Below are 14,477 nucleotides of genomic sequence, written 5' to 3' on the forward strand. Positions count from 1 at the left end.
TCCAGTGCAGAAGTCTGTAACACATTGCCAGTGGGCATATGGTAGAAAATTGAAAATCCCCAAGTACTTAAAACACAAAGTAAAATAATACCTCATTAGCCATTACTTCTACAATCTGTCTGAATTCTTGGATTCGGGAATTTAAATTCTGCCTAACCCTAATATTTCTATCAGACAGATTCTAATATTGCCAGTATGGACAAAGCTGATAGTGGTCTGTGCAAAGTTAAAATGCTTTGTGTGAAGTATTAGGTCAGCGTTCGTCAAACTTGCTGCTTATGTACTGATCTTATTATTCATCCAGAACCTACATAAATTAGTAATTTATGAGCCCTCAATGGACCAGCCATAGTAAGGGTGTGGTAAGTTAGTTGTCAGCCCCCAAGAACTGATTGTTTAAAAGTTGACACTATTCAAAACACTTTGTGTTGAATGTTTTTTGTTTTGCAAGGGTGCCGCATGCCAGTCAAGATTTTTGTAATTTTTTTACATTTATGATGCATGAAGTTCAAAACTCAAAAATACCTCCTCCAAAGCCATTCAATGCAATTGTCAAAAATTCTCGAGAAAATAGACTTTTTAAGTTTTCCAGTCACATTTAATATACTAAAATAAGATGAATGTACAAATGTGAGCAGTGTGACTCTGTGGTAGAGTGTTTGCTCACTGTGTGGGGGGCTTGTGTTCAATTCCAGGTGGAATCAAATTTTTTATTTTTTTCCATTCGGTTGAAACACTAATGTCATTTAAATATAAAATTCATTAATGATATGCTAATTAAACTTCAGACTATTTGGGCATAGCTTCTGCAATCTTATACAGTGCTCCAAAGCACAACTTTTTCATTTACTAAGTGTGCACACTATTACAAATGGAGACATCTTTCTGCATTTGTGTTGTTTATGTGTAGCCTTATATTTGGTAAGACAGTACTATGTATTAAGTATCGCATATGATGTATCCTGCCTTTCCCAGCACACACATTTTCCCATTTTTTTTATTCTACCTCCACAAAAGACACACATTTCTAAATGTTTGAAATTCTCTGCTTACTTTTCAGTTTGCACTTGTATATTCTATTCTTGTCACATGTATTACTATGTTATATGTTGCAGAATTAAACCCCATGCCAACAGAAGACATTTGCCAACATTTTAATGAATTGCGTAGTGATATGGTTCTTCTGTATGAATTAAAAATGGCACTAGCAACATGTGAATTTGAACTGCAAACACTTCGTCATCAGTATGAAGCCCTCAATCCAGGAAAGGTTAGTACTCCACAAATGATTCATCATCATTATTGTTATTATTATTATTATTTCAGAGTTTGTGTTTGTCAAAACCATTAAATTATGTCTTTTTTGAAAATGACAATGGCCAGAAGAAAATAAGAGAAATACTTTCTTCAAAAGAAGTGACAACAAGATGGCAAAGCCTTTTCCTTTATTTCAGCAAAAGGTTCTTCACATAATACTGTATAGTGCAGTTTGTTTCAATAGCTATAAATTTTCAACAGAAATAGCTTTGATTTTATTTATATCAAGAGGAGAATTTACTTGAGAAGACTCAAGAGTCCTACTTTTGGGGTAGACATCATAGAATTCACTAGCTGAAAACTCCCCACTCATCAATAGCCTCCTAAATAAATAAAAAACTTAGATTCAAAATGAAAGATTTAAAGCCAGGAACCAAGGGAACCTTCATATAGCATCATAGACAAAAGGACTGAAGAAAATGGGGTTAGTCACAATTGTAGCACCAGTTTCACTTTCACAGTCATTTATTTTACAAAACAAAATACCTATACAGGCCTTCAACATAATCTCCATTGGCGCTTGTGACAGCTTCCCAGTATTTTGGCTACTTCGGTATTCTGGGTAGTGCACCTTCATTGTTGAGCTGTCTGGTTACTTGGGAATCTTCAACAGTTGTACCAGAATGTTTTCCATAGACTTGTTGCTTCAATTTGGGAATCAAATCAAAGTCTGGTGGTCTCTATCAGAACTGTATGGTGGATGGGGAAATATTTCCGATCCATATATTTTGAGCATTTCTCTCACTGGTAGGGCAATATACAGTCTCGCATTATCATGTAAAATGAGAACACCAGCTGCAAACATGTAAGGCCTTCTTTGACAACTTTTTAGGCATGAAACATTTTCCAGTATGCGCATGTTACATCCCCTGTGGTGTTTCTTTTGTAGCTACGACTCCATTCATATCATACCAAAAGATCGTTATCAGTTTCACCTTTGGAATTTTTTTGGGCATGGAGAGTCAGAACATTGCCATTGCGATGACTGAGACTTCAGTTCTGGCGCAAAATTTTGTATCCACGTTTTATCGAGTGCAACAATCCTTTTCAGAAACTGTTCTCCTTCCATTCAATAAGGCTGCAACTTTTTCTTTCTTCAACTTTTCAAGTATGAGTCTGTAAACTGAAGTGACAGACATTCTGGCATTGTATGCAATTACCTCATGTTTCTCATCAACCCTCTCTCAAAGTGTCATTAACAATAGCATGAGAGGTGTAGTCTGTTGCATTGATGGTCATCTGCTTTTGGGTTGTCCTCAGTGTTTACCCGATCTTCTTGGAAATGAGCAGACCACTAAGGCCATGTCCTACATGAGCGACAGAAGCGAGCAACAGGTTCAGGCTACAAAACACAACCGCAGGTGTAGTTACGGAAGTGTCCTACGTGAGCAACACCTGTGTCGCTGCCTGTCTCCTGCTGCAACTGGCGACGTTTGAATTCAAACACGTTTGAAGCTTGTTGCTGCAGCACGCGTGACATAGAGCGACAGCCATGTGTCATCTCTGCACAGCAGTGGAGCGGACACGACAGCTATGAATTACTTAACATCCAATTTTAAGAAAACTATTTGGTGTAAAAATTCGATTCTTCAGCAACCTACAGCTTGATATCTTTAAACGATAAATGTCTGAATTTATTTTTGTTATTCGTCATCGTTACTGTGCTGCACGAAATTGAGTACACGACTGCACAAAATTTTTAAGAATTTGCAGAGGTAAAATCACATTGTGTAGACTTTCTGTATAGTATTTAAGGCCATACATTATTGCATATGAAATGTAACCAATGTATGTAAATTGTATTTAAAGTTGAGACCGGAATGATCTCTCTCTTCATTCTTGAGATATTGGTTGTTATATCCGCGGACGGGTCGCTCGTGCCATGTCTGAACCTTTCCTTCAGGAATCAAGTGGTCGTAAAAATCATTGTATCTCATAAAAAGTTCAAGATATCGAAACGACGAATTTTGGAAATGACAGCACGCAGATATGACTATTTTATCACATGATTAACATTCGATACGTTTTTGTAAATGTGTGAGCAGAGCAAAAACAAGACTCCCTATAACTTACACCATGAGATTTTGTCCAAATTTTCATAGCCAAACAAAGGGAGAGAATGAGGTAAACGGGGTATCAACGTGACCATCATGAGGTCTAGTTTGGCATGAAAATATTTTAACTGCTTGAAAGTAATCTGAGTAATCAAAGAACACTTAATTAATAAGCTGAGGAAAAATTGAAATATTACACAAAAAGCTGCTGCTTGTGTCTGTCTGTGTGTGTGCGCGCGTGTGTGTGTGTGTGTGTGCGCGTGTGTGTGTGTGCGCGCGCGAGTGTATACCTGTCCTTTTTTCCCCCTAAGGTAAGTCTTTCCGCTCCCGGTATTGGAATGACCCCTTACCCTCTCCCTTAAAACCCACATCCTTTCGTCTTTCCCTCTCCTTCCCTCTTTCCTGACAAAGCAACCGTTGGTTGCGAAAGCTTGAAATTTTGTGTGTGTGTGTTTTTTTTTTTTTTTTTTTTTTTTTATTGCGTGTATCTACCATCGCTTTCCCGTTTGGTAAGTCATGGAATCTTTGTTTTTAATATATATATATATATATATATATATATATATATATATATATATATATATATATAATAATTTTTCCCACGTGGAATGTTTCCTTCCATTATATATATATATATATATATATATATATATATATATATATATATATATATATCTGCTTGTGTCTGTATGTGTGGATGGATATGTGCGTGTGTGCGAGTGTATACCTGTCCTTTTTTCCCCCTAAGGTAAGTCTTTCCGCTCCCGGGATTGGAATGACTCCTTACCCTCTCCCTTAAAACCCACATCCTTTCGTCTTTCCCTCTCCTTCCCTCTTTCCTGATGAGGCAACAGTTTGTTGCGAAAGCTTGAATTTTGTGTGTGTGTTTGTGTTTGTTTGTGTGTCTATCGACCTGCCAGCGCTTTTGTTCGGTAAGTCACCTCATCTTTGTTTTTATATATATATAATTTTTCCCACGTGGAATGTTTCCTTCCATTATATATATATATATATATATATATATATATATATATGCAGTCTCCCATCCTTTATCAAAGACACCAATCACTTTCTTGAACGCCTGGAATCCTTACCCAATCTGTTACCCCGGAAACCATCCTTGTAACCATTGATGCCACTTCCCTATACACAAATATCTCGCACATCCAGGGCCTCACTGCGATGGAGCACTTCCTTTCATGCCGATCACCTGCCACCCTGCCTAAAACCTCTTTCCTCATTACCTTAGCCAGCTTCATCCTAACTCACAACTTCTTCACTTTTGAAGGTCAGACATACCAACAATTAAAGGGAACAGCCATGGGTACCACGATGGCCCCCTCATACGCCAACCTATTTATGGGTCGCTTAGAGGAACCCTTCTTGGTTACCCAGGCCTGCCAACCCAAAGTTTGGTACAGATTTATTGACATCATCTTCATGATCTGGACTCACAGTGAAGAAGAGCTCCAGAATTTCCTCTCCAACCTCAACTGGTCCTACTCCAAATCCCATGCCACTTTCCTTGACGTTGACCTCCATCTGCCCAATGGCCAGCTTCACACATCCGTCCACATCAAACCCACCAACAAGCAACAGTACCTCCATTATGACAGCTGCCACCCATTCCATATCAAATGGTCCCTTCCCTACAGCTTAGGTCTTCGTGGCAAACGAATCTGCTCCAATCCCAAATCCCTAAACCATTACACCAACAACCTGCAAACAGCTTTCGCATCCCGAAACTACCCTCCCGACCAGGTACAGAAGCAGGTAACCAGAGCCACTTCCAGATCTCCTCAAACCCAGAACCTCCCACAGAAGAACCCCAGAAGTGCCCCACTTGTGACAGGATACTTAACAATAGCATGAGAGGTGTAGTCTGTTGCATTGATGGTCATCTGCTTTTGGGTTGTCCTCAGTGTTTACCCGATCTTCTTGGAAATGAGCAGACCACTAAGGCCATGTCCTACATGAGCGACAGAAGCGAGCAACAGGTTCAGGCTACAAAACACAACCGCAGGTGTAGTTACGGAAGTGTCCTACGTGAGCAACACCTGTGTCGCTGCCTGTCTCCTGCTGCAACTGGCGACGTTTGAATTCAAACACGTTTGAAGCTTGTTGCTGCAGCACGCGTGACATAGAGCGACAGCCATGTGTCATCTCTGCACAGCAGTGGAGCGGACACGACAGCTATGAATTACTTAACATCCAATTTTAAGAAAACTATTTGGTGTAAAAATTCGATTCTTCAGCAACCTACAGCTTGATATCTTTAAACGATAAATGTCTGAATTTATTTTTGTTATTCGTCATCGTTACTGTGCTGCACGAAATTGAGTACACGACTGCACAAAATTTTTAAGAATTTGCAGAGGTAAAATCACATTGTGTAGACTTTCTGTATAGTATTTAAGGCCATACATTATTGCATATGAAATGTAACCAATGTATGTAAATTGTATTTAAAGTTGAGACCGGAATGATCTCTCTCTTCATTCTTGAGATATTGGTTGTTATATCCGCGGACGGGTCGCTCGTGCCATGTCTGAACCTTTCCTTCAGGAATCAAGTGGTCGTAAAAATCATTGTATCTCATAAAAAGTTCAAGATATCGAAACGACGAATTTTGGAAATGACAGCACGCAGATATGACTATTTTATCACATGATTAACATTCGATACGTTTTTGTAAATGTGTGAGCAGAGCAAAAACAAGACTCCCTATAACTTACACCATGAGATTTTGTCCAAATTTTCATAGCCAAACAAAGGGAGAGAATGAGGTAAACGGGGTATCAACGTGACCATCATGAGGTCTAGTTTGGCATGAAAATATTTTAACTGCTTGAAAGTAATCTGAGTAATCAAAGAACACTTAATTAATAAGCTGAGGAAAAATTGAAATATTACACAAAAAGCTGCTGCTTGTGTCTGTCTGTGTGTGTGCGCGCGTGTGTGTGTGTGTGTGTGCGCGTGTGTGTGTGTGCGCGCGCGAGTGTATACCTGTCCTTTTTTCCCCCTAAGGTAAGTCTTTCCGCTCCCGGTATTGGAATGACCCCTTACCCTCTCCCTTAAAACCCACATCCTTTCGTCTTTCCCTCTCCTTCCCTCTTTCCTGACAAAGCAACCGTTGGTTGCGAAAGCTTGAAATTTTGTGTGTGTGTGTTTTTTTTTTTTTTTTTTTTTTTTTATTGCGTGTATCTACCATCGCTTTCCCGTTTGGTAAGTCATGGAATCTTTGTTTTTAATATATATATATATATATATATATATATATATATATATATATATATATATAATAATTTTTCCCACGTGGAATGTTTCCTTCCATTATATATATATATATATATATATATATATATATATATATATATATATATATATCTGCTTGTGTCTGTATGTGTGGATGGATATGTGCGTGTGTGCGAGTGTATACCTGTCCTTTTTTCCCCCTAAGGTAAGTCTTTCCGCTCCCGGGATTGGAATGACTCCTTACCCTCTCCCTTAAAACCCACATCCTTTCGTCTTTCCCTCTCCTTCCCTCTTTCCTGATGAGGCAACAGTTTGTTGCGAAAGCTTGAATTTTGTGTGTGTGTTTGTGTTTGTTTGTGTGTCTATCGACCTGCCAGCGCTTTTGTTCGGTAAGTCACCTCATCTTTGTTTATATTTATATATATATATATATATATATATATATATATATATATATATAATGCAGTCTCCCATCCTTTATCAAAGACACCAATCACTTTCTTGAACGCCTGGAATCCTTACCCAATCTGTTACCCCGGAAACCATCCTTGTAACCATTGATGCCACTTCCCTATACACAAATATCTCGCACATCCAGGGCCTCACTGCGATGGAGCACTTCCTTTCATGCCGATCACCTGCCACCCTGCCTAAAACCTCTTTCCTCATTACCTTAGCCAGCTTCATCCTAACTCACAACTTCTTCACTTTTGAAGGTCAGACATACCAACAATTAAAGGGAACAGCCATGGGTACCACGATGGCCCCCTCATACGCCAACCTATTTATGGGTCGCTTAGAGGAACCCTTCTTGGTTACCCAGGCCTGCCAACCCAAAGTTTGGTACAGATTTATTGACATCATCTTCATGATCTGGACTCACAGTGAAGAAGAGCTCCAGAATTTCCTCTCCAACCTCAACTGGTCCTACTCCAAATCCCATGCCACTTTCCTTGACGTTGACCTCCATCTGCCCAATGGCCAGCTTCACACATCCGTCCACATCAAACCCACCAACAAGCAACAGTACCTCCATTATGACAGCTGCCACCCATTCCATATCAAATGGTCCCTTCCCTACAGCTTAGGTCTTCGTGGCAAACGAATCTGCTCCAATCCCAAATCCCTAAACCATTACACCAACAACCTGAAAACAGCTTTCGCATCCCGAAACTACCCTCCCGACCAGGTACAGAAGCAGGTAACCAGAGCCACTTCCAGATCTCCTCAAACCCAGAACCTCCCACAGAAGAACCCCAGAAGTGCCCCACTTGTGACAGGATACTTTCCGGGACTGGATTAGACTCTGAATGTGGCTCTCCAGCAGGGATACGACTTCCTCAAATCCTGCCCTGAAATGAGATCCATCCTTCATTAAATCTTCCCCACTCCACCAAGAGTTTCTTTCCGCCGTCCACCTAACCTTCGTAACCTTTTGGTTCATCCCTATGAAATACCCAAACCACCTTCCCTACCCTCTGGCTCCTACCCTTGTAACCGCCCCTGGTATAAAACCTGTCCCATGCACCCTTCCACCACCACCTACTCCAGTCCTGTAACCCGGAAAGTGTACACGATCAAAGGCAGAGCCACGTGTGAAAGCACCCACGTGATTTACCAACTGACCTGCCTACACTGTGAAGCCTTCTATGTGGGAACGACCAGCAACAAACTGTCCATTTGCATGAACGGACACAGGCAGACAGTGTTTGGTGGTAATGAGGATCACTCTGTGGCTAAACATGCCTTGGTGCACGGCAGCACATCTTGGCACAGTGTTACACCGTCCAGGTTATGTGGATACTTCCCACTGACACCAACCTATCAGAACTCCGGAGATGGGAACTTGCCCTTCAATATATCCTCTCTTTCTGTTACCCACCTGGCCTCAACCTCCGCTAATTTCAAGTCGCCGTCCCTCGTACATCACTTGTCACTCAACAACATCTTTGCCTCTGTACTTCCGCCTCAACTGACATCTCTGCCCAAACTCTTTGCCTTTACATATGTCTGCTTGTGTCTTTATATATCTGTGTGTGTGTGCGCGCGCGCGCATACCTGTCCGTTTTTCCCCCCTAAGGTAACTCTTTGCGCTCCCGGGATTGGAATGACTCCTTACCCTCTCCCTTAAAACCAACATCCTTTCGTCTTTCCCTCTTTTCTGATGAAGCAACCGTGGGTTGTGAAAGCTTGATATTTGTGTGTGTGTGTTTGTTTATTTTTTATTGTGTCTATCTACCGGCACTTTCCCGTTTGGTAAGTCACAGCATTTTTTTAATATATATATTGATGAGAGTATAATGCTCCTCTTCTCAAGTACATTCGAAGAATTTGTCTGGTGATCTTCGTATTTGATATTTATGAAATTCTCCATGGAGACTCCTCCCTTTGTAAGTTTCATGCACAGCATTCCTTTTCGCTTTATTTTCTTAATTAATCCTAATTCTGTAGCCTTACTCTCCAGCTACAGTATTCTACAGGTTAGGGATGCTGTTTTATTGAAATAGCTGGTTGGCTCTGAGCAGCCATCTTGTAGCGCGACATGGTTGCTCGCACGCAGGACACCCAATTTTTCGCCCGATGCTGCTGTTTGTCACTGGAGTGTCGCGTATCCAGAAGTCGCTTGCTTCTGTCGCTCACGTAGGACACAGCCTAAGATAACCTATGATCCACTCCACTATTCCCACACACCTTTCTCAAAGCATTGTAAATTTCCAGTGGGTTCTTTCCATGCGGGGATTCGATTTTGATGTAATGCAGGTCACAATGGGTAATCCAAGATGAGTCTGTTTCAGCTTCCATTTTAAGACTGAATCACTCATGACACAGCCATGCGAACCAGCAAACACATATACAACCATCACGTCTGAAGTCTCGCTCACAACTGGCATGAATTTCAACTTGATCACACCATCAGAACGCCTGTGCATGCACTGTGTACAGGACTTTTGAAATGACCCGTGTACCCATTGCAAGTTAATCAGGAAAGCCTCCCAGAAACACAGGTCAATACACAACAAGACAGAATGACTGAGAAAATAATAAAATGCCAGAAACAGATGGAATTTTAAAGTGACAGAAAAGGATGTCGATATCTCACTGATTTACAGTATGTGAGGCAAAAATTAGTGCCATTTGAGGTATGGAAGGAAGAGGCAAATGGCGATGCAGCAGCTGCAGCCAAGGAAAGAAAGGCAGTTGGACAGTCCACAGAATATGAAGAAAAGATAAAATAAATTTTAAAACATTTGAACTATGGTAAAAGATGTGAGAAAGGGAAAAAGAGAATGTACTTGAGGGAAACAAAAAGACTAAGTTGAGGTCTGGTGGATGGCTGTTGCTTTACGTTCTTTCTCCCCCCTAATCTTCTTAACTGTTAACTCTGCCATTTCTAACACTGTAGAATTGTCACTTGAAGAAAGTCAATGTGATATTATGACAAAAAGGCAGTGTCCGGTGGAGGCTGGAAGCACAAATTCTAATTGCGAATTATTTTCTTGTGAATTTTTCTTGGCATTTGGATTATCGGATGAAATATTATATGAAGTTCTTGTCCCATAAAAGGAAAAAAAATTAGAACTGCTACACTTATTCATTAATCTGTTTCCATCTGGTACCCATATAGTTGTTTCTAAGTGAAAGTGATTTATATGTTTCAGACTCTCCCTGTACCAAGTGCAATATCTTTAGACTCTGAAGAATCTCGTACACAGAGTGCTGAAGGTGATGCTCCAGCTGTGAAACAGAAGGCAATTTCAGAAGTTATTGATGTAGTAGGTTCACCTGGTACACCAAGTGCACCTTGATTCCATAGCATGTACTTTATATCTTGTATATTTTCTGTAGATTACATTTTTTCTCAAAATGTTTAATTTTGTACTTTTATGATTTATATTTAATTCAAACAGTAATAGAGTATCAAAGTATTCATTGATCTGCATTTACATAAAAAGTAGAAAATGTCCGATTATGTAACTTAAACTTCTTTTGTATAAAAACTGGAAAATTAGTAACATGACTTTCTCTTCAGTATTATAAATAAACTGCTCGAAAGTTCTGCAACATCCTTCATGACTTTTTGTTGCAGACCCCTTTCTCAATACTTTTTAGACCACAGCAAATTTATAGGTATAGCCACTTACGTACTGGACATAAAAGAATGCCTGAATTCTCATTGGAGTGTAGTAGAGTGAACCACTGTTCAGTCTGCCACATGTCTCTAAGGGTAATTTCATGCTTTGACAGTGTGCTGTCACTTTACAACAGGGGAAGTTGCCCTCAAATTGGCACACACCAGGAATGTAAATTTGTCACACGTTAAGAGTCTGGAGAAAAATAACCAAACTTAAGAAACTTTGAACTGTTCTGCCCTCTCTTCACCTGATGCGAAAATCAATGCACTGTTATTGTAAGAACTAGTCTGTAGAATGTAGCTACCAAGTTAAGCCTAATGCCCCTGCTTTTCAATAGTTTACAGACCATACACACTGAACATCCAGCAAATTGACCTATCAATATAAAACAGTCCAGGTAATAGTAGCATCACCTGGCGAGGAATAACTGCTAGTCAGACGCATGTACAGTGCATTTTGTATCAGTTGGAGTGCTATCCATGTGTAGAATGGGGAATGGGCACGATCTGAGTTTTCAAGGGCAGATTGTGATGGCTCAGCACAAGCAGTTTGGAAACTGCACAGTCTGTCAGGTGTTCGATGAATGCTGTGGTGAGTCTTCAACAAGTGACAAAACCAAGGTCAAACCCCCACATCAGACATCGTGAGGTTGGGTTGCCCCCTCATTACTGCGTCGGATGTCATAGGCTGGGCAGACAGATAAAACAGGACAGGCAGTGAACTATGGTGGAAATAAAATCAGATTTATGCTGGCCAGAGTACAAGTGTGTCTACATTCACAGTGCACTAAACACTCCCAGTGATGGGCCTCTGCAGTCGGCGACCGATGCATGTACCAGTGTTAACACCACAATATCGGTTACTACAGTGGAAATGGGCACATGACCGTCGGCACTTGATGTTGGCACAGTGGCAGAGCATTGCATGGTCTGATTGTGCCAATGGGAGGGTGTGAATCCGTCTTCCAGGGGAACAGCTCCTTGACACCAGTACTGTGGGATGGAGACAAGCTGGCAGTGGCTCCATTATGCTCTGGAGAATATTCATGTGGGTATCTGTGTGTCCAGTGGAGTTTGTGCAAGCCACCATGACAGCCAAAGAGTACCATACGCTGATTGCAGACCATGTACAGCCTTAATGACAATCATGTTTCCCGACTGCATTGGCATATTTCAACAATATTATACGCCATACCACGAGGCCAGGAGTGCGACGGAGTAGTTACAGGAACACAGTGCTGAGCTCCAACACGGACGAGCTGCCGTCTGCCCCCCCCCCCCTTCCAACTCTCCAGATCTGAACTGAACATGGTGTCTGAGCTCATCACACCCCTTCCAGGAACTGACAGAAATTAGATGACTTGTGCATGCAGATGTGGCGCCAACTCCATCCAGCAACCTACCAAGACTTCATTGCTTCCTTGCCATGACGCATCACCAAAATGCTGTTTATTAGGTACACGTAGGTGGTCATAATGTTTTGGCTGATCATTGTATATCTATTCTAAGTTAATATGGGAATAAGTATTTACAAGAAATAACGGGACCAAACATATTTTGATTGTATTCAGTTTCTAACCTTTTATTCTCCATCAAACAGAATTGCATTTTCTCTCCCATAATTTTTACTTTGTTCTAAACTTTGAATTCAAAATCAAATATTCTGTGGTCAGTAAGAAATATAAGATCATAGTTTATTCAGCTCTTAATGAAAGCAACATTTTTATATGTATTACACTTATTATTTACTTAGCTTGATATCTTCTCATACATTTTTAAACTTTACACCATGTACATCCAGAGTTGCATTCCAAACGTACAATAATTCCAGCCCCAAAGCAAGGAGGTGTGCAATTGCTTCTTGGGCTTGCGTAATAAGGTGGACTGGAATTGGAGACTTGCGTTTTCAGTGAAGGAATAGTGAGCAACACGATATATTGAAACAGAGAAGGAAAATGTGGGGGAAAAAAACTAGATTTGGATGGGAAACAGGACATGATGTATCCTCCACCACACACCATGTTGGGGCTCAGTGAGTATAGATGTAGAAGAAAACAATTTATCTTTTAATAGGTACTAAAAATATTGCCACAAATTCTGTAATCTAAAACAGCTTAAGATATTCCAGTCTCTTCATTTACATATTACGAAATTTTGTGAACATATTGGAACACTGCACTACAGCAATCATGTTGTTGTTGTTGTTGTTGTTGTGGTCTTCAGTCCTGAGTCAGGTTTGATGCAGCTCTCCATGCTAACATCCTTCTGAATCTGCTTAGTGGATTCATCTCTTTGTCTCCCTCTACGATTTTTACCCTCCACGCTGCCCTCCAGTACTAAATTGGTGATCACTTGATGCCTCTGAACATGTCCTACCAACTGATGCCTTCTTCTAGTCAAGTTGTGCCACAAACTTCTCTTCTCCCCAATCCTATTCAATACCTCCTCATTAGTTATGTGATCTACCCATCTAATCTTCAGCATTCTTCTGTAGCACCACATTTCGAAAGCTTCTATTCTCTTCTTGTCCAAACTATTTATCGTCCATGTTTCACTTCCATACATGGCTACACTCCATACAAATACTTTTCGAAACGACTTCCTGACACTTAAATCTGTATTCGATGTTAACAAATTTCTCTTCTTCAGAAACGCTTTCCTTGCCATTGCCAGTCTACATTTTATATCCCCTCTACTCCGACCATCATCAGTTATTTTGCTCCCCAAATAGCAAAACTCCTTTACCGCTTTAAGTGTCTCATTTCCTAATCTAATTTCCTCAGCATCACCCGACTTAACTTGACTACATTCCATTATCCTCATTTTGCTTTTGTTGATGTTGTTCTTATATCCTCCCTTCAAGACACTATCCATTCCGTTCAACTGCTCTTCCAAGTCCTTTGCTGTCTCTGACAGAATTACAATGTCATCGGCGAACCTCAAAGTTTTTATTTCTTCTCCATGGATTTTAATACCTACTCTGAATTTTTCTTTTGTTTCCTTTACTACTTGCTCAATGTACAGATTGAATAACATCAGGGAGAGGCTGCAACCCTGTCTCACTCCCTTCTCAACCACTGCTTCCCTTTCATATCCCTCGATTCTTATAACTGCCATCTGGTTTCTGTACAAATTGTAAATAGCCTTTCGCTCCCTGTATTTTACCCCTGCCACCTTCAGAATTTGAAAGAGAGTATACCAGTCAACATTGTCAAAAGCTTTCTCTAAGTCTACAAATGCTAGAAACGTAGGTTAGCCTTTTCTTAATCTAGCTTCTAAGATAAGCCGGAGGGTCAGTATTGCCTCATGTGTTCCAACATTTCTACGGAATCCAAACTGATCTTCCCCGAGGTCGGCTTCTACCAGTTTTTCCATTCGTCTGTAAAGAATTCGCGTTAGTATTTTGCAACTGTGACTTATTAAACTGATAGTTCGGTAATTTTCAAATCTGTCAACACCTGCTTTCTTTGGGATTGGCATTATTATATTCTTCTTGAAGTCTGAGGGTATTTCGCCTGTCTCATACATATTGCTCACCAGATGGTAGAGTTTTGTCAGGACGCTCTCCCAAGGCTGTCGGTAGTTCTAATGGAATGCTGTCTACTCCTGGGGCCTTGTTTCAACTCAGGTCTTTCAGTGCTCTGTCAAACTCTTCACACAGTATCAAATCTCCCATTTCATCTTCATCCACATTCTCTTCCATTTCCATAATATTGCCC

General features: G+C 40.5%; 1 protein-coding gene across 1 annotated transcript in view; it reads left to right on the plus strand.

Annotated features, from left to right (window-relative positions):
- LOC124615692 (DNA methyltransferase 1-associated protein 1) overlaps positions 1–10,637 on the plus strand; it is a 72,987-nt gene extending 62,350 nt beyond the window's left edge. The window contains exons 8-9 of the mRNA XM_047143725.1: positions 1,116–1,270; positions 10,286–10,637. Of these exons, the coding sequence (XP_046999681.1) occupies positions 1,116–1,270; positions 10,286–10,432 (302 nt within the window). The 3' untranslated portion in view covers positions 10,433–10,637. The remainder of the gene's footprint in view (positions 1–1,115; positions 1,271–10,285) is intronic.
- The last annotated feature ends 3,840 nt before the right edge of the window (positions 10,638–14,477 follow it).

This window comes from Schistocerca americana, chromosome 5 (genome assembly GCF_021461395.2).
Source record: "Schistocerca americana isolate TAMUIC-IGC-003095 chromosome 5, iqSchAmer2.1, whole genome shotgun sequence".
NCBI classification, from domain to species: Eukaryota; Metazoa; Arthropoda; class Insecta; order Orthoptera; family Acrididae; genus Schistocerca; species Schistocerca americana.